Source organism: Callithrix jacchus, chromosome 22 (assembly GCF_049354715.1).
Source record: "Callithrix jacchus isolate 240 chromosome 22, calJac240_pri, whole genome shotgun sequence".
Lineage (NCBI taxonomy): Eukaryota > Metazoa > Chordata > Mammalia > Primates > Cebidae > Callithrix > Callithrix jacchus.
Genome location: NC_133523.1, coordinates 6,294,536 through 6,312,907, shown reverse-complemented (window position 1 = coordinate 6,312,907; position 18,372 = coordinate 6,294,536). Strand labels below are relative to the sequence as shown.

The 18,372-nt window shown below is 53.3% G+C and overlaps 1 protein-coding gene across 1 annotated transcript in view; it reads left to right on the top strand.

Moving 5' to 3' along the window:
* The first annotated feature begins 748 nt into the window (after window positions 1-748).
* The window catches only part of C3 (complement C3), a 38,030-nt gene continuing 20,406 nt past the window's right edge, over window positions 749-18,372 (top strand). Inside the window, exons 1-19 of the mRNA XM_035283877.3 lie at window positions 749-883; window positions 1,813-2,005; window positions 2,632-2,797; window positions 2,889-2,959; window positions 5,080-5,174; window positions 5,290-5,372; window positions 5,459-5,549; window positions 6,496-6,598; window positions 6,690-6,816; window positions 7,219-7,334; window positions 7,436-7,585; window positions 8,644-8,853; window positions 9,124-9,330; window positions 9,892-10,050; window positions 11,696-11,825; window positions 12,085-12,156; window positions 12,373-12,570; window positions 14,466-14,574; window positions 14,831-14,916. Coding sequence (XP_035139768.3) covers window positions 810-883; window positions 1,813-2,005; window positions 2,632-2,797; window positions 2,889-2,959; window positions 5,080-5,174; window positions 5,290-5,372; window positions 5,459-5,549; window positions 6,496-6,598; window positions 6,690-6,816; window positions 7,219-7,334; window positions 7,436-7,585; window positions 8,644-8,853; window positions 9,124-9,330; window positions 9,892-10,050; window positions 11,696-11,825; window positions 12,085-12,156; window positions 12,373-12,570; window positions 14,466-14,574; window positions 14,831-14,916 — 2,440 coding nt within the window. The 5' untranslated portion in view covers window positions 749-809. The remainder of the gene's footprint in view (window positions 884-1,812; window positions 2,006-2,631; window positions 2,798-2,888; window positions 2,960-5,079; window positions 5,175-5,289; window positions 5,373-5,458; window positions 5,550-6,495; window positions 6,599-6,689; window positions 6,817-7,218; window positions 7,335-7,435; window positions 7,586-8,643; window positions 8,854-9,123; window positions 9,331-9,891; window positions 10,051-11,695; window positions 11,826-12,084; window positions 12,157-12,372; window positions 12,571-14,465; window positions 14,575-14,830; window positions 14,917-18,372) is intronic.

Sequence of the window (18,372 nt, the reverse complement as noted above, 5' to 3'; positions counted from 1 at the left end):
AGGGGAGCTTCCCTGGAAAATGAGCTCACCTGGATAATGAACTCCTACATTGACCTCAAAGCCCATCTGAAGTGGGACCCTCCTACAGGAAGTTTTCCCTGACCCTTCAAGAAGCAGCATTCTATTTCACTGCGGAAAACATTTTTTTCTTTCTTTCTTTCTTTCTTTCTTTCTTTCTTTCTTTTTTTCTTTCTTTCTTTTTCTTTCTTTCTTTCTTTTTCTTTTTCTTCTGCACTGCACATGAGCTAGAAAACATTTTATGGGACTGGGAACTTCTGCACTGTACTCTGTCTTTCCCCATCCTACTTCCCCTCCCTCAGCATGGAAGCCTCTGGAAGTAACGCTCTGGCTCCCAGCCTACAGAGAAATTCCTAGGAATGGTTGGATTGATAAATGCATGGCCAAAAGTGAACTGGGGATGAGGCCCAGGACATCTGCGGTGGGGGGTCTCCAGACCTTAGTGTTCTTCCACTACAAAGTGGGTGCAACAGAGAAAGCTGCGTGTTCACCAGCTGGCCCTGACCCTGGGAGAGTCCAGGGCAGGGTCAGTACGTTCGTGCTGCTGGGGAGCATGCCCTCAGGTTCCTCACCCCACGGACGTGTTGGCCCCAGGGACTGAAAATCTTAGGAAATGGTATTGAGAAATCTGGGGCAGCCCCAGAAAGGGGAGAGGCCACAGGGAGAAGGAGGGGCTGAGTGGGGGAAAGGCAGGGGCCGGATAAAGAGCCAGCTCCAGCAGGCGCTGCTCACTCCTCCCCTTCCTCTCCCTCTGTCCCTCTGTCCCTCTGTCCCTGCACTGTCCCAGCACTATGGGACCTGTCTCAGGTCCCAGCCTCCTGCTCCTGCTACTAACCCACCTCCCCCTGGCTCTGGGGAGTCCCATGTGAGTGGTTATTGCTTCAAGTGTGGAAGCAGGCATCTGGGGGGTCCAGGTCCCTGCAGAATTCAGGGTGCATTTGGGTGTTTGTGGATTCAGGGGTTAGCAGGTTTATATAAATTTGGGCTGCCTGTGAGTTCAAGTGTTTATGGGTTGGGTGTTTGTGGAATCCAGGTCTTGTGGAACTGGGGGTTGAGATGTTTCTAGAATTGAGGCCATGTGTTGGTTTAGGGTGTATGGGTGTTCAGTGGTTGTGTGGTTGGGGTGGTCTGGAGACTCGGAGGCTTGGACTTCATAAGGTTTGGGAGTCTGCAGCTTGGGTTAGGGTTAGAGCTTGGCTCCCCTGGGCTCCCCTAGGGTTGGGGAGTTTGGAACTGGTTGTATTTATAGGACTGGGGTGCTGGAGGTTTAGGCTTAGGTTTGGGGTGCTCTAGGATTTGAGCTTTAGAGGTTCTGGTGAATGTGGGTTTGGGCATGTAGAGTTTAGGGTGTCTGGGGGTGTTTACATATTTGGAGTGTTTAGAGATGTAGAGGTTTAGGGTTCGGGGCCTGTGTGGGTTTAGGCAATGTGGGTCCGGAAGTCTGGAGGCTTGGAGGTTCAGGGGTTGGTGGGGTGCATGCTATCTCATTGCCCAGGCTTTCAAAGGCCAGGCCCAGCTGGCTGAGAGCGGGAGTCACGGTAGTTGCTGTCCTGCCCATGTGGTTGAGACGGTGGTGGTGCCCAGAGAAGAATTCGGACCCGGATATTGGGATGGGCAAGTGCGCCGGCAGTCACTGGATCCTCTTCAGGACCAGGGTCTGGGGCACACAGCTTGCCAGGCGCTGACTCTGGTGAGAACTGGAGTCTCCCCGGAATGACAGCGCCACTCCTGTGCCCCACTCGAACTGGCGTCTCCCTGGAATGACAGCGCCACTCCCATTCCCCACTCTGACAGGTACTCTATCATCACCCCCAACATTCTGCGGCTGGAGAGCGAGGAGACCGTGGTGCTGGAGGCCCACGACGTGAACGGGGATGTTCCGGTCACTGTCACTGTCCACGACTTCCCAGGCAAAAAACTAGTGCTGTCCAGTGAGAAGACCGTGCTGACCCCTGCCACCAGCCACATGGGCAGCGTCACCATCAGGGTGGGTGCAGACTGGAGCAGACCCAGCTGGCACCCATAGCCACGCCCACTCTCCCTCCTTCTGAGCCCCTCCCCTTCTGTCTTCTTCCCTTCTAAGCCCTGCCCTTCCCTCAGTCTCCACCCCTTATGAGACTCCTTTCTAAGCCCTGCTCTTCTCTGAGACACCACCCTTTCTGAGTCTCCTCCCCTTCTAAGCCCCTCCCTTCTCTGAGACCCCACCCCTCGGAGTCTCCTCCCCTTCTAAGTCCCTCCCACTGAATCTCTTCCTTTTCTAAGCTCTTCCCCCTCTAAGTCTCCTCCTCCTCTGAACCCCTCCCCTCTCAGTCTCCACCCCTAAGTTCCCTCAACCGAGTCCTTCCCCCTTTCTGAGACCTTTCCACCTCAGCCCCTCCCCCTTTCTGAGTCCCCGCCCCTTCTGACCCCTCCTCCTATAAGCTCTCTCTTCCTTGTGAGCCCTCCCTTCTGAGTCCCCTCCCGGATTCCCCCCACTCCCCTCGCACCTCCTTCATATGCCCCCCCCCCACAAAACTGGGGCAGACAAGGAGGGACCCAGTCCAAGATCCGGAAACTGGACCGTGGTCACAGGGCCTTGGAACAGACCCCTGATGATGCCCTGCCCACCCCTAGATTCCCGCCAACAAGGAGCTCAAGTCAGACAAGGGGCACAACAAGTTCGTGACCGTCCAGGCGGCCTTTGGGGCCAACGTGGTGGAGAATGTGGTGCTGGTCAGCCTTCAGAGTGGGTACCTCTTCATCCAGACGGACAAGACCATCTACACCCCCGGCTCCACAGGTGAGGCCGGGGGCAGCGGGAGACGGCAGGGCACCGGCAGGGGTGGGCTGGGGTCTCACCAGGCCTCCCTGTCTGTCCCACTGCCTTCCAGTTCTCTGTCGGATCTACACTGTCAACCACAAGCTGCTACCCGTGGGCCGGACGGTCGTGGTCAACATTGAGGTACCAGCCGGAGGGGACCCCAGGGGTAGCAAGGGCATAGGCTCAGGACAGGCAAAGAGATGGAGAGAGACAGAGAAAGACGCACCAGAGAGGTGCAGTGGCAGAGACACAGAGGCAAAGAGATGTGCAGACACACGTGTGACACACACAATACATACACAGCACACAACGCACAACACACACAGAGGCAAACATATGTAGACACACGTGCACCCACACAATGCACACACACAGCACACAACACACAGACACAGAGGCAAAGATATGCCGACACACAACACACAACACACACAGCACACAACACACACAATGCAACACATAACACACAGTACAACACACAATACACACACAACACAGTACACACAATGCAATGTGCATAAACACACAACACACAGGATACAACACACACAAACACACAACAGAACACACACAACATACAAACATAACATACACAACCACACAATACACACAACATACACAACACATAACCACACAATACAATATACATAACCACACAACACACACAAAACACACATGGCACACACAACACAACACACACAATCACATAACATGCACAAACACATAACATGCACAACACACAATCACACAATAAACTATAGGACACATACACACACACACACACAGGCCAGGAGACAAGATGGAGATCCAGGGAGACCCCAGGGAGCAGTGCAGGTGTCCGTGGATTCTGCTTTCACATAAACCCCTGGTCACTTTGCCTCCCTGAGCCTCAGATTCCTCATCTGAATATTGGGATCAGGACAGATAATTCTATGTCATCTATTCTACTGACCCCGCAGCCAGACGACGCCTGTGAGCACCTCCTCTGCCTACAGCCCTCCATGGCATCCACCTTCCTATGGGTCAAACCCAAGTCCTCTCTGTAGTCCGCAAGGATCTGTGTGAACTGCCCCAACCCCTCCCTGCCGTCCCTTCCTCCCTCTCTCCCCTTCAGTCACTGCTCCAGCCACACAGGCCTCCTCAATGTTCCTCCAACACCCTAGATGCAGTCCTGCTTTGGGGCCTTGGCATGGGCTGTGCCCTCTTCTCAGAAAACCCTCTTCTTCCAAATATCCACACAGCTCGTCCTCTCTCCTCCTCTAAGTCTTTGCTCAAATGCCATCAGTGTCTCCATTTTACAATGAAGTCTCTCTGAGTAACCTATAAGGTTGCAAATACCCACCCTGATCTCACACACACACACACACACACACTCACTCACTCACTCACTCCTCCTTCCTGCCGTGTCCTGCCAGTGAGATTTATTCATATGATAATTGTGTTTCCCCTCACCTTGCCCTCTACTGAAACTAAATTCCATCCGGGAAGGAATTTTTATGTTTGTTCAGGGTTTTGTCACCTGAACTCAGCCCAATGCTGGCATATAGTTGGGCTCACGTCTCTAATCCCAGCACTTTGGGAGGCTGAAGTGGGCAGGTCAGGAGGTCAGGAGTTCGAGACCAGCATGGTCAGTATGGTGAAACCCCATCTCTACTAAAAATATAAAAATTAGCCGGGCGCGGTGGCGCGTGCCTGTAGTCCTAGCTAGTTGGAAGGCTGAGGCAGAAGAATCGCTTGAACCACAGAGACGGAGGTTGTAGTGAGCCAAGATTTTGCCACTGCACTCCAGCCTGGGCTACAGGGCGATTTATTTGTTTGTTTATTTGTTTGTTTGTTTACATTTTTGACAGAGTCTCGCTCTGTCGCCCAGGCTGGCATGCAGTGGCACAATCTCAGCTCACTGCAATCTCCGCCTCCCAGGTTCCAGTGATTCTCTTGCCTCAGCCTCCCAAGTAGCTGGGATTAACAGGTGCCTGCCACCATGCCCAACTAATTTTTTGTATTTTTAGTAGAGACCGGGTTTCACCATGGTGGCTAGGGTGGTCTCAAACTCCTGACCTCAGGTGATCCACCCCCCTCACCTTCCCAAAGTGCTGCGGTACAGGCGTGAGCCACCATGCCTGTGTAGGTCCCTGTTCTTAACCACAGTAGACACTGTGCACAGAGAATGTCTAGATGCAGAGAGGTCAGGGAGAGCTGAGAGGCTAAGCCCGGCCTCTGACGACTCTTTCTCCCGTATCCTTCCCTCCTGCCTCCTGCAGAACCCGGAAGGCATCCCGGTCAAGCAGGACTCCCTGTCTTCTCAAAACCAGTTTGGCATCTTGCCCTTGTCTTGGGACATTCCAGAACTCGTCAAGTATGTTGGGCTCTTGAGAAGGGAGCTCAGGGCTCCCCTATTTCAGGAGAGGGAGCTGGGGTGGGTCTGGGGGGTTCCGAGGCTGGAGCAGTCTGCTCATCCTCCCTCTTGACAGCATGGGCCAGTGGAAGATCAAAGCCTACTATGAAAATTCACCACAGCAAGTCTTCTCGGCTGAGTTTGAGGTGAAGGAGTACGGTAAGAGGAGGAGGGGCCAGGGGGTGGCAGCGCCCAGGACACCGGGCCTAGCGCCGACCCCACCAACGCCGCCATCTCTCCCCCAGTGCTGCCCAGTTTCGAGGTCATAGTGGAGCCTGCAGAGAAATTCTACTACATCTATAACGAGAAGGGCCTGGAGGTCACCATCACCGCTAGGTGAGGGGCTGGGGGTGCCGCCAGGTAAGGGCCAGATGAGGAACCAGGTGAAGCCCAGATGGGGGTCTGGGGTATGGGACTAAGTAAGGGGTTGGGGCCAAGTTAGAACCAAGTGAGGGACCAGGTAAACACCAGGTGGGGGGGCTGGGGTCTGGAGGGTGAGATGAGGTTGGGGGCTGGGGGATGGGCCCAGGTGAGGGGCTGGGGGAGGTACCAAGTGGGGGACTGGGGGAGGTACCAGGTGGGGGTCTGGGGTAGGTACCAGGTGGGGGTCTGGGGGAGGTACCAGGTGGGTGCTATGGGAGGTACCAGATGGGGGTCTGGGGGAGGTACCAGGTAGGGGGCTGGAGGAGGTACCAGGTGGGTGGCTGTGGGAAGTAACAGGTCGGGGGCTGAGGGTGGGGTCAGGTGAGGGGCTGGGGTTGGAGCCAGGTGAGGGGCTGGGGGTGGAGCCAGGTGAGGGGCTGGGGGGGGCAGGTGGGAGACTGTGTTTGGAACCAGGTGAGGGGCTCAGATTGGGACCAGGTGGAGGGCTGGGGGTAGGGCCAGGTGGGAGACTGGGGTTGGAACCAGGTGGGGGGCTGGGGGTGGGGCCAGGTGAGGGGCTGGAGGTGGGGCCAGGTGGGAGACTAGGGTTGGAACCAGGTGGGGGGCTGGAGGTGGGACCAGGTGGGAGGCTGGGGGTGGGACCAGGGGGGAGGCTGGGGGTGGGATGGGGGGGTTGAGGGGGGGAACCAGGTGAGGGGCTGGGGTGGGGCCAGGTGGGAGACTGGGGTTGGAACCAGGTGGGGGGATGGGGGTAGGGCCAGGTAGGGTGCTGGGGGTGGGGCCAGGTGAGGGGCCCTCAGTAGGCCAGGGCTCCAGTCTTCAGCACAGGCAGGAGAAGCTGGGGGAGATCCCTTCTCCAGGAGGGGCCGAGCTGAAGCCCATTCGGTCTGCCCCGTAGGTTCCTCTATGGGAAGAAAGTGGAGGGAACTGCCTTTGTCATCTTCGGGGTCCAGGATGGCGAGCAGAGGATTTCCCTGCCTGACTCCCTCAGTCGCATTTCGGTACCATCTACAGAGGCCGCTAGGTCCCTTCCCTGAGTCCCCGCCTCCTCTGAGTCCCCTCCCCTCTCTAAACCCTCCTGTCCCCTCCCAGATTGAGGACGGCTCAGGGGACGCAGTGCTGAAACGGCAGGTACTGCTGGATGGGGTGCAGAACCCCCAAGCGGAGGACCTGGTGGGGAAGTCTTTGTACGTGTCTGTCACTGTCATCCTGCACTCAGGTGAGGCCTGGTCTGAAGGCCAAACTCAGGACCACCAAATGGACTGGTCTGAGAGGGGAGGCCCAGTCAGAAGAGAAAGCCTAGTTTAAGGAGGGAGGCTCAGAGTGAAGGTGGGGTCCAGTCTGATGGGGTAAGCCCAGTCTGAGAGGGGAGGCCAAGCATGAAGGCTGTGTCCAGTCTGATGAGAAAGGCAGGAACAGAATAAAGGTGGGTCCAGTCTGATGGAGGAGACAGGGCCAGCATAAAGGTGGGGTCCAGTCTGATGGGGAGCACAGGATCAGTATGAAAGTGGACTCCACTCTAAGGGAAGAGGCTTAGTCTGAAGGTGGGGTCCAGTCTGAGGGAGGAGGCCTAGTTCTGAGGGGTGGCCCAGGAGCCTACACTCACAGCTGGTCCTCTCAGGCAGTGACATGGTGCAGGCAGAACGAAGTGGGATCCCCATCGTGACCTCCCCCTACCAGATCCACTTCACCAAGACACCCAAGTACTTCAAACCAGGAATGCCCTTTGACCTCATGGTGAGACCCAGGGCAGGAAGGGGTCCCAGTCCTCCCTTCTGGTACACCAACCACACTCCTGAGACTGCCTGAACCTCCCCGACCTGCACCCCACATCATAGGTGTTCGTCACAAACCCCGATGGCTCTCCAGCCTACCGAGTCCCCGTGACAGTCCAGGGAGAGGACAACGTGCAGTCTCTAACCCAGGCAGATGGTGTGGCGAAACTCAGCATCAACACACACCCCAGCCAGAAGCCCCTCAGCATCACGGTGCGTTTGGGCTCAGCCTCAGAACCCCACCACTGGGAAGACAGCATGGGGGTCCTGGCGTTTGCACACTGGGGTCCTGCCGTTTGCATAGAGACATTCTCATCTGCATAGAGACATTCTCATCTGCATAGAGGGGCGCAGAGTTGGAGGAAACGGCTCTCCCACTTACACACCCTGTGCCTTCCACTGACACAGAGAGATGCCCCATCCATGCACAGTCTTTCCACTCCCACGGGGGAAGGAGCCTGAATCTCACAGGAGGGCTGTGCAGTGTTGGGGACAGGCCCCTTGTTGTGAGGTGGTCTCCTTTCTCCTGGCTTCTGTGGACGTGGCCCTGTTGCCCCTCACTGGGAGGGAGGCAAGTCTCAGGGCAGCTGCAGAGGTCACCAATGGCCTCCGTGTCCCTCTGCAGCTCCCAGGCTGGGCACCCCGCTTACCCCTTGCTGTGCTCTGCATGCATATGAATTTCCAGTGGCTGCCATGACGGACGGCCACAGCCTAGTGATCAAAAAGCCACACACACTCATAGGTCTACAGTCAGAGGTCAGCAGTCCTGGCTCTGGGACGAAGCTCATTCCCTGGCTTTTTCCAGCGTCTGGAGGCCACCCTAGAGGCCTGGCTCATGGCCCCTTCTCCCATCTTTAAAGTCAGCATAGTGTCTTCCAATGTCTCTCTCTCTCTCTCTTTCCCCCTTCCTCTCCCTTTCTCTCCCCAGTCTCCTTCTTTCTCCCTTTCTCCCTCTCTCTTCTCTCCTCTTCTTCCTTTCTCCTCCTCATCCTCTTCTTCCTCTTCCTCTATCCCCTCCTCCTCTTCTTCTCTCTCTCCCTCTTTGTCTCTCTCTCCCTCCCTCTCTCCTCCGTCCCCCGCTTAGTAAAGACCCTTATGATTACATTAGCTCCACAGGATCCAGCATAATGATTCCATCTCCAGGTCCCTAACTTCCTCTTACCTGCAAAGTGTCCTTTTCACCAAGAAAGGCCACCAGTTCCCAGGTCTCGGGGATTCGGGTGTGGGCACCCTTGGGAGGGACCAGCACGCCTCCCTGTCTCCCCACCCAGGTGCGCACCCAGAAGCAGGGGCTCTCGGAGGCAGAGCAGGCCACCAGGACCATGCAGGCTCAGCCCTACAGCACCATGGGCAACTCCAACAACTACCTGCACCTGTCAGTGCCACGCACGGAGCTCAGGCCGGGGGACACGCTCAACGTCAACTTCCTCCTGCGGATTGACCGTGCCCAGGAGGCCAAGATCCGCTACTACACCTACCTGGTCCGTGGCCACCTGGAAACCTCTGCCCCCGATGACCTCCTCGACCTCCTCCTCCTCCTCCTCCTCCTCCTCCTCCTCCTCACTTCTTCCGAAGCCCCCTGGAAACCTCTGCCCCCGATGACCTCCTCGACCTCCTCCTCCTTCTCCTCCTCCTCCTCCTCCTCCTCCTCCTCCTCCTCCTCACTTCTTCCGAAGCCCCAGGACCCCTTTCCCCATCCCAGACCCCTCCCTGCACGCCCTCCCGAGCCTGAGGCCAGCCTGTCCCCCCAGATCATGAACAAGGGCAAGCTGTTGAAGATGGGGCGCCAGGCGAGAGAGCCCGGCCAGGACCTGGTGGTGCTGCAGCTCTCCATCACCACCGACTTCATCCCGTCCTTCCGCCTGGTGGCCTACTACACGCTGATCGGCGCCAATGGCCAGAGGGAGGTAGTGGCTGACTCTGTGTGGGTAGACATCAAGGACTCCTGCGTGGGCTCGGTAAGCGCCCAGGGCTGGCTCCCTCCCTCTCCCCGCTCTTTCTCCTTTCTCTCTCCCTGTCTCCTCTTTCTCTCTCTCTCACTTTCTTTCTCCTCCTTTCTCCTTTTCTCTCATCTTCCTCTCCCTTTCTCTTCTCCCTCTGTCTCTCATCTGTCTCTCTTTTTATCTCTTCCCCTCTCTTTTCCTCTCTCTTACTCCCTCTCTCCCTCCTTTTTTCCTCTTTCTCTTGCCCTCTCTCTCATCTCTCCCTCTCTCTCCTTCCCTTTTTCTCTTCCTCTTTTTTCTCTCTCTTTCTCTCTCCCCTTCTCTTTTTCCCTCTCTCTCTCCCCTTTTCCTCCCTCTCTTCCCCCCTCCCCTCTCTCTTTCTCTCCCTCTCTCTCTCCCTTTCTCTCCCCTTCACTCTCCCTCTCTCTCCCCCTCCCCCCTTTCTCTCTCTCTCTTTCTCTCCTGCAACCTCTCCCCCGACCCTTTCTCTCTTTCCACTCAGCCCAGCACCCCCTCCATGCCTGGCACTCCTCCCTCCCAGGGCTGATTTCTTCCCGCTCTCCACCTTCCCCACAGCTGGTAGTAAAAAGCGGTGAGTCTGAAGACCGGCAGCTTTCACCTGGGCAGCAGATGACCCTGAAGATAGAGGGTGACCACGGGGCCCGGGTGGGACTGGTGGCCGTGGACAAGGGCGTGTTTGTGCTGAATAAGAAGAACAAGCTGACGCAGAGTAAGGTAAGGAGCGGAGTCCCAAGCCTGCTGAGAGGAGGCAGAGGCACAGGGGTGAGGGGAGTGCAGTGGGGGTGGGGGAAGGGCTGAAAGCAGAGGCCAGAGCAGACCAGACACAGGGACAGTTGAAGCTGAAGATGGGAATGAGGTTGGACAAGGGTTCAAATTGCGGATGGTCATGAGAACTGGACACTTTATTTTTTATTTTATTTTATTTTATTTTATTTTGAGACAGAGTCTCCCTCTGTCACCTAGGCTGGAGTGCAGTGGCGTGATCTTGACTCACTGCAACCTCCACCACCTGGGTTCAAGCGATTCCCCTGCCTCAGCCTCCCGAGTAGCTGGGACTACAGGTGCCCACCACCATGCCCAGCTAATTGTTTTTGTATGTTTAGTAGAGACGGGGTTTCACCATTCAGCCCGATGGTCTTGATCTCTTGACCTCGTAATCCGCCCGCCTCGGCCTCCCAAAGTGCTGGGATTACAGGTGTGTGTGACTGCGCCTGGTCGAGAATTGGACAATTTCAACTTCGGCTCTGGAGGCTGGGGGCAGCACACCGAGGGTCATCCAGTGGGGGCGGTTTCGGGGGTGGGAGGAGGATGGGGTTGGCCTGGGATCCGGAGTGAGGATGGGAATTCAGAGGCAATCAGAAGGGGATGGAGATAAGATTAGGAATGGAGGCGGGGGTGGTGGCTCACGCCTGAAATCCCATCGCTTTGGGAGGTCAAGGTGGGAGGATCACTTGAGGCCAGGAGTTCCAGACCAGCCTGGGCAACATGACAAGACCCCATCTCTACAGAAGAAATTTAAAAATAACTGGGCATGATGGTGCATGGCTGTAGTCCCAGCTATTCGGGAGGCTAAGGTGTGAGGATTGCTTGAGCCCAGGAGGTTGAGGTTGCGGTGAGCTATGATTGCACTGCAGCCTGAGTGACAGTGGGAGATCCCATCTTAAAAAAAAAAAAAAAAAAAAAAAAAACAGAAAGAAAGTCGGAAAAAAAGAAAAAGAGAGAAAAATAAAACAGAGAAAAAGAAAAGGAAAGGAGGGAGGAAGGAAGGCAGGGAGGAAAGGAGGGAGGGAGAGAGGGAGAAGGAAGAGAAGAAGGAAGGGAGGAAGGGAAGAAGGGAGGAGGGAAGGAGGGAGGAAGAAGGAAAAGAAAGAAAGAAAGAGAGAGAGAGAGAGAAAGAAAGAAAAGAAAAGAAAAGAAAAAGGCCAGGCATGCTGGCTCACGTCTGTAATCCCAGCACTTTGGGAGGCCAAGGCGGCGGATCACTTGAGGTCAGGAGTTCGAGACCAGCCTGGCCAACGTGGCGAAATCCCATCTCTGCTAAAAACACAAAAATTAGCGGGGTGTGGTGGCGGGTGCCTGTAATCCCAGCTATTTGGGCAACTGAGACAGGAGAATTGCTTGAACCTAGGAGGCGGAGGTTACAGTGAGCTGAGGTTGTGCCATTGCACTCCAGCCTGGACAACAAGAGCAAAACTCCGTCTCAAAAAAAAGAGAAGTCGTGCAGGGGCAGGAATGGGGGAGATGAGAGTGAGACGAGGTGGGGCCATTCGGGAGGGATGCGCAGGCCCATTTGGGTGATCCCAGCTGCTGGCCCGGCCACCCTGTGTTCTCCCACCCCTGTGCCCCCCACCTCCTGAAGATCTGGGATGTGGTGGAGAAGGCAGACATCGGCTGCACCCCGGGCAGTGGGAAGGACTACGCCGGAGTCTTCCTGGATGCAGGGCTGGCGTTCAAGAGCAGCAGTGGCCAGCAGACCTCCCAGAGGTCAGGTGAGGACGCCCCCCGAGCCAGTGCAGGGACAGCCAGCACCTCCATCTCCCAGATGCTGGGAGCAGAGCTTTGGAATCCGGGGTTCTGGGTTCAAGCCCCACCTCTGCTACCACCTAGCAAATCCCTTCTCTCTCAGCCTCAGTTTGCTCACCCATCAAATGGGAGCAGGAGCACCCCCACCTCACACGATGGTGAGGGGTGGGCGAGGACCCTTAGTAGGTGCCTCATTCGTTGTCTTCTTGGCCACTTGCCCCGCAGAACTTCAGTGCCCACAGCCAGCCGCCCGCCGACGCCGTTCTGTTCAGCTCATGGAGAAGAGGATGGACAAAGGTGGGGGGCCCTTCCCACCCTACCCTGCCCCTGAGTCCCACCCCAGGAGACCCCAGCCTGGCCGTGCAGAAGCCGGAGAGGGAGGAGGGGAGGGCCTGGCATGGGTGGGGGATGGGGAGAGGGGGGAGTGGAAGTCCTCGCTGGGGTCCATCCTGCGAGGGTCCATCCTGCCCACTGCCCCGCTGAGGGTCTGGCCTGGGGGATGTGCTCCCGTAGCCGGCCAGTACTCCAATCAGCTGCGCAAGTGCTGCGAGGACGGCATGCGGGAGAACCCCATGAAGTTCTCGTGCGAGCGCCGAACCCGCTTCATCACCCTGGGCGAGGCGTGCGTCAAGGCCTTCCTGGACTGTTGCAACTACATCGCGGAGCTGCGGCGGCAGTACCAGCGCGCCAGCCACCTGGGCCTGGCCAGGAGTAGGTCCCAAGGGCGGAGGGCGAGGGGAGGGAGCGGCCTGAGGGGGGAGGAGGCCTTGTCTGGGGGCGGGGGCGGGACTGGAGAAGGTCCCTGTCTGATGGGGGAGGAAGTCCCTGTCGGAGGTGGGAGGAGTAGGTCCCTGTCTGAGCAGGGAGGAGGAGGCCTCTGTCTGAGGGAGGAAGAGGTCCCTGTCTGAGGAGGGAGGAGGATTCTGTCTGAGGGAGGAGGAGGTCCCTGTCTGAGGAGGGAGGAGACCTCTGTCTGAGGGAGGATCTCATGTGTTCACTTCGTAAGTGAAGCAAAGAAAAATTTATCTTATAATAAGAGAAAATTGACGGGGCATAGTGGCTCACACTTGTAATCCCAGCACTTTGGAAGGCCAAGGCAGGCAGATCACTTGAGGTCAGGAGTTTGAGACCAGCCTGGCCAACATGGTGAAACCCCATCTCTACTAAAAATGCAAAAATTAGCCAGGTGAGGTGGCAGGTGCCTGTAATCCCAGTTACTTGGGAGGCTGAGGTAGGAGAATCACTCGAACCCGGTAGGTGGAGGTTGCAGTGAGCTGAGATTGTGCCACTGCACTCCAGCCTGGGCAACAGAGCAAGACTGTGTCTCAAAAACAAAACAAAAAAAGAAGGAGGGAGGGAAGGAAGGAAGGAAGGAAGGAAGGAAGGAAGGAAGGAAGGAAGGAAGGAAGGAAAAGAACGGAAGAGAGAAAGAAAACTGGATGGGCAAGGTGGCTTATACCCTTAATCCCTGCACTTTGAGAGGCTGAGGAGGGCAGATTGCTTGAGTCCAGGAGTTCGAGACCAGACTGGGCAACATGGTAAAACCCCATATCTACAAAAATAAAATAATTATCCAGATGTGGTGGTGCACACCTGTAGTCCCAGCTACTTGGGAGGCTGAGGTGGGAGGATCGTTTGAACCAGGAGACGGAGGCTTCAGTGAGCCAAGATACCACGGCACTCCAGCCTGGGAGACAGAGCAAGAACATGTGCCAAAAAAAAGAGAGAGAGAGAGAGAGAGAGAGAAAAGAAAAGACAATTCAAGCAAATTCAGAATGATCTCCTTCACAAAGAGGAAAAGGTGTGAAGGCCATTGGGAAAATTAGACAAAAGTCTGGTCTACTGAAACATGATTTACATCCACATGGGGTGAGTTTTATTTTTCCCCAGCATTGGGTAATTCCTTTAGTGCATTGGGGATCAGAAAAAAAATGGCTAGATATTACTATCCCAAGGCACTTGGATTGATTATTTCAGAGTATGAGTATATTTAGGTATCCCTTTAGGAATTCCACCCACTTTGGGCTGGGCACAGTGGCTCACACCTGTGATCTCAGCACTGTGGGAGACTGAGGCAGCAGGTTTGCTTGAGATCGGGAATTCAAGACCAACCTGGGCAACGTAATGAGACAAAAAAACTTTTTTTTTTTTTGGTGACAGTGTCTTGCTCTGTCACCCAGGCTGGAGTGCAACCTCGGCTCGCTGCAACCTCTGCCTCCGGAGTTCAAGTGATTCTTCTGCCTCAGCCTCCTGAGTAGCTGGGATTTTTGTTTTGTTTTTTTTTTTGAGATGGAGTGTCGATCTGTCACCCAGGCTGGAGTGCAGTGGCACAATCTCAGCTCACTGTAACCTCAGCCTCCCAGGTTCAAGCGATTCTCCTGCCTCAGCCTCCCGAGTAGCTGGGATTACAGGCATGTGCCACCACACCTGGCTAATTTTTGTATTTTTAGTAGAGACGGGGTTTCACCGTGTTGGCCAGGCTGGCGTCGAACTCCCAGCCTCAGGTGATCTGCCCGCCTTGGCCTCCCAAAGTGCTGGGATTTCAGGCATGAGCCTCGGTCTGGCTGGGCTGGTCTATTCTAAATGCAGATCCAAACCCCCTGCAGGTGACCTGGATGAGGACATCATCCCGGAAGAGCACATCGTTTCCCGAAGCGAGTTCCCAGAGAGCTGGCTGTGGAAGATTGAAGACTTGAAAGAGGCACCAAAAAATGGGTAAGGCCGGGGCAGCCACGATACCTCCCACCCCAGGCCCAGCCCGTTTAATTTGAATGCACCTGCCATCTCTTGTCTTCTCTGGAATCAGTGCAACCCCACAGCCCAAACTAGAAAAGTCAGGAGTTGGGTGACCCACGTGGAGGCACCCCCAGACCCTTCCAGCCTGTCCCTCGGGGTCCCTCTGCACCAGCTCACCCCCTCTACCACCCTGCTAGATGTCACCTCCTGATGCCCCAACCTCTTCTCCATCCAGAATCTCAACGAAGCTCATGAATATATTTTTGAAAGACTCCATCACCACTTGGGAGATTCTGGCTGTGAGCTTGTCGGACAAGAAAGGTGAGAGGATGGTGGCTACTGCCAGGGAGGCAGGGACCCCACGGTGTCTGAGTGTCATCTCATTTTGTTCAAACTCAACCAACCCTCTGTTTCTTGGCACTTGGTTCTCAGCCCTGGTTCCCACAGACGTGCTGTTACCAGGAACTGCAGGAATCCTCAGCTCTTGTCTAACTTGGAAGACAGAATTCAGCCAACAGACACAGCGCAGGGTTAAGTAGCAGAGTTGATGGAAGGAAGGAACAGCTCCGGCTGGTTCCCCTGGAAAAACTGTAGTAGCAGTGCTTATTTAAAGAGACAGGGCCGGGGTTCAGTGGCTCATGCCTGTAATCCTATCACTTTGGGAGGCCAAGGAGGGTGGATCACTTCAGCTCAGGAGTTCAAGACCAGCCTGGCCAACATGATGAAACCCCATCTCTACCAAAAATACAAAACAATTAGCTGGATGTGGTGGCAGGTGCATGTAATTCCAGCTATTCAGGAGGCTGAGGCAGGAGAATCGCTTGAATCCAGGAGGTGGAGGTTGCAGTGAGCCGAGATCATGCCATTGCACCCCAGCCTGGGCGAGAAGAGCGAAACCTGGTCTCTAAATAAATAAATAAATAGCAAAAGTATGCTCTGAAAGATGACACATAGACCTGGCTGCCCAAGAGAATGAGCCAGCAGCAGATACTGCTGGTGGACTGTTTTTATGAGACTCTTACGTGATTTTTCATGAAGGGGCATAAGGGGGTGTCACTTGCAAGCATGTTTCGGGAGGCCTCTTTGGGCGCGCATGCTCTGTGACTGTACGTGCTAGCATGCACGTGGCGTGTCTCGTTAGCATCTAAAATCTCCACCCAGGAGTGTGTTTTACTATTATAATAAGCAAAAGACGACTCTAGGGTGAGTTTTTGGAGCAGTGCACATGCTCGTCATCGATTAAAATCCCTGGCTTAATGCCTGATGAGTCCCCTTCAGGGCTGGAGGACCCCAACGACAGGGCCACGTGTAGCCAGTGTGGCTGTCGTCCTTTTCACTGACTGACAGTGGACAGCGCTATCAGTGGGCAGCATGTCCGGGACATCTTTTCCCAGGGAGCTCCCCTGGGGTGGGGGAGCACTCTAAAATTGTGCTTTTCTTCCTTTCTTTCGTTCTTTCTTTCCTTCTCTTTTTTCTTTTTTCTCTCTTTCCTTCTTTCTTTTGCTTTTCTTCCTCTTTCTTTCCCTCCCTCTCTTTCTTTCCTTCTTTCTTTTTTCTTTCACTTTCTCTTTCTTTTCTTTTTCTCTTTCCCTCCTTCCCTTTCTTTCTTTTCTCTTTCCTTCTTTTTTTCTTTCACTTTCTCTTTCTTTTCTTTTTCTCTTTCCCTCCCTCCCTTTCTTTCTTTTCTTTCTCTTTCCTTGTTTCTTTTTTCTTTCTTTCCCTTCCCTTCCTTTCTTTTTTTCTTTTTCTTTCTTTCCTGCTTTCTTTCTTTTCTTTCTTTCCCTCCCTCGCTTCCTTCCTTTCTCTCTCTCTCTTTCTTTCTTCCTTCCTTTTTTTTTAAAGACAGTCTCGTTCTGTCACCCAGGCTCGAGTACAGTGGCACAATCTCGGCTCACTGCAACCTCTGCCTCCTGGGTTCAAGTGATGCTCCTGCCTCAGCCTCCCCAGTAGCTGGAATTACAGTCACCCGCCACCACACCCAGCTAATTTTTGTATTTTTAGTAGAGATGAGGTTTCGCCATGTTGGCCAGGCTGCTCTTGAACTCCTGACCTCAAGTGATCTGCCTGCCTCGGTCTCCTAAAATGTTGGGATTACAGGCGTGAGCCACAGCAGTGTTTTTCCTTAAATGTGCTTTATTTTTTAGAGTTTTTTCAGGTCGTAGAATAATTAAGGGGCGAGTGCAGAGGGTTCCCACATACCCTCAGTCCCCACACATTGACAGCCTCCCCCCCTGCCAGCACCCCCTGTTGAGCAGTGCCGTGGTTGCAGTCAGCAAACCCCCAGTGACACATCACTTTCACCCTAAGTTCCAAGTTTCACACGAGAGTGTTGTACATTCTGTGGGTTTGGACCAATGGATAAGGACAGGAATCCACCTGCCACGTCGGACTTTGAGACCAGCCTGACCAACATGGTGAAACCCCATCTCTAGGAAAAATACAAAAGTTAGCTGGACGTGGTGGCAGGTGCCTGTAATCCCAGCTGCTTGGCAGGCTGAGGGAGGAGGATCACTTGAACCTGGGAGGCGGAGGTTGCACTGAGCTGAGATTGCACCACTGCAGTCCAGCCTGGGCGACAGAGCAAGACTCTGTTTCAAGAAACAAGCAGAAACAACAAAAAAAGAAAAGATACAAGAGGAAGCAGGAGGAGGAAACACGTGTTTGACACATTGGTGGTCAGACCCCTATCGGGTCCCCTTCCACACTCCATGGAAGCTTTCTCTCTCTTCTCCTTTTTCTCTTTCCCTATCTAAATAAATCACTTTTCTGCCAAAAAAAATCACAACATTAACTGTAAATATTCTATTTATGCCCAAATTATAATTTATAATAAATTTAATTATAATTTATACATATTTATTATGTTTATAATAGTTAATTACTACATTATAATTATATATAATATACAATAAATATAATGTATATTATATATAATATATAATAAATATATATTATATTATATATAATATATATTACATATATAATATATATTATATATAACATAATATGTATTATAATAAATTTGATTACAATGTAATTTAATAAACTATAATACATCATAATGTATTACAATGTAATTTTGTTATAATGTATGATTATATTTTACTACTATCCTTTATTAACATATATAATGTGTATTTTGTTAGATATATAATATAAATGACATCATTTATTATTGATTACATATTTATAATTATACCACATTATAACTTATTACAAAGCATTCTATTTAATCCAAATGTACCCAAAATAGTATTATTTCAACATTTAGTCAAACATTGCAAAACCACGTCACCCCCTTAATAATGCGACTAAACTCTTCATATGTGACAATAACCTACGAGTACATCAAAATTACGATGATACATTTTATTTGCACTAAGTCTTCAAAATCTCTGTATTTTACAAGTCAGTACATCTCATTCTAGATTTTTTTCCTTTTTTGTCTTGAGACAGGGTCTCGCTCTGTCACCTAGGCTGGAGTGCAGTGGCATAAACAGGATACTAGGTTTTCTTTTTTTAGTAGAGATGGGGTTTCGCCATGGTGGCCAGGCTGGTTTCAAACTCCTGGCCTCAAGCGATCTGCCTTCCTCAGCCTCTCCAAGTGCTGGTATTACAGGAGTGAGCCACCATGCCCAGCCCAGGATGCTAGGTTTTCACTGGAAATAGTTTGATCTGTATTTTAGATTTCATGAAATATACAGCTGAAATGGTAGATTCTCAGGCTGGGTACAGTGGCTCATGCCTGTAATCCCAGCACTTTGAGAGGCTGAGGCG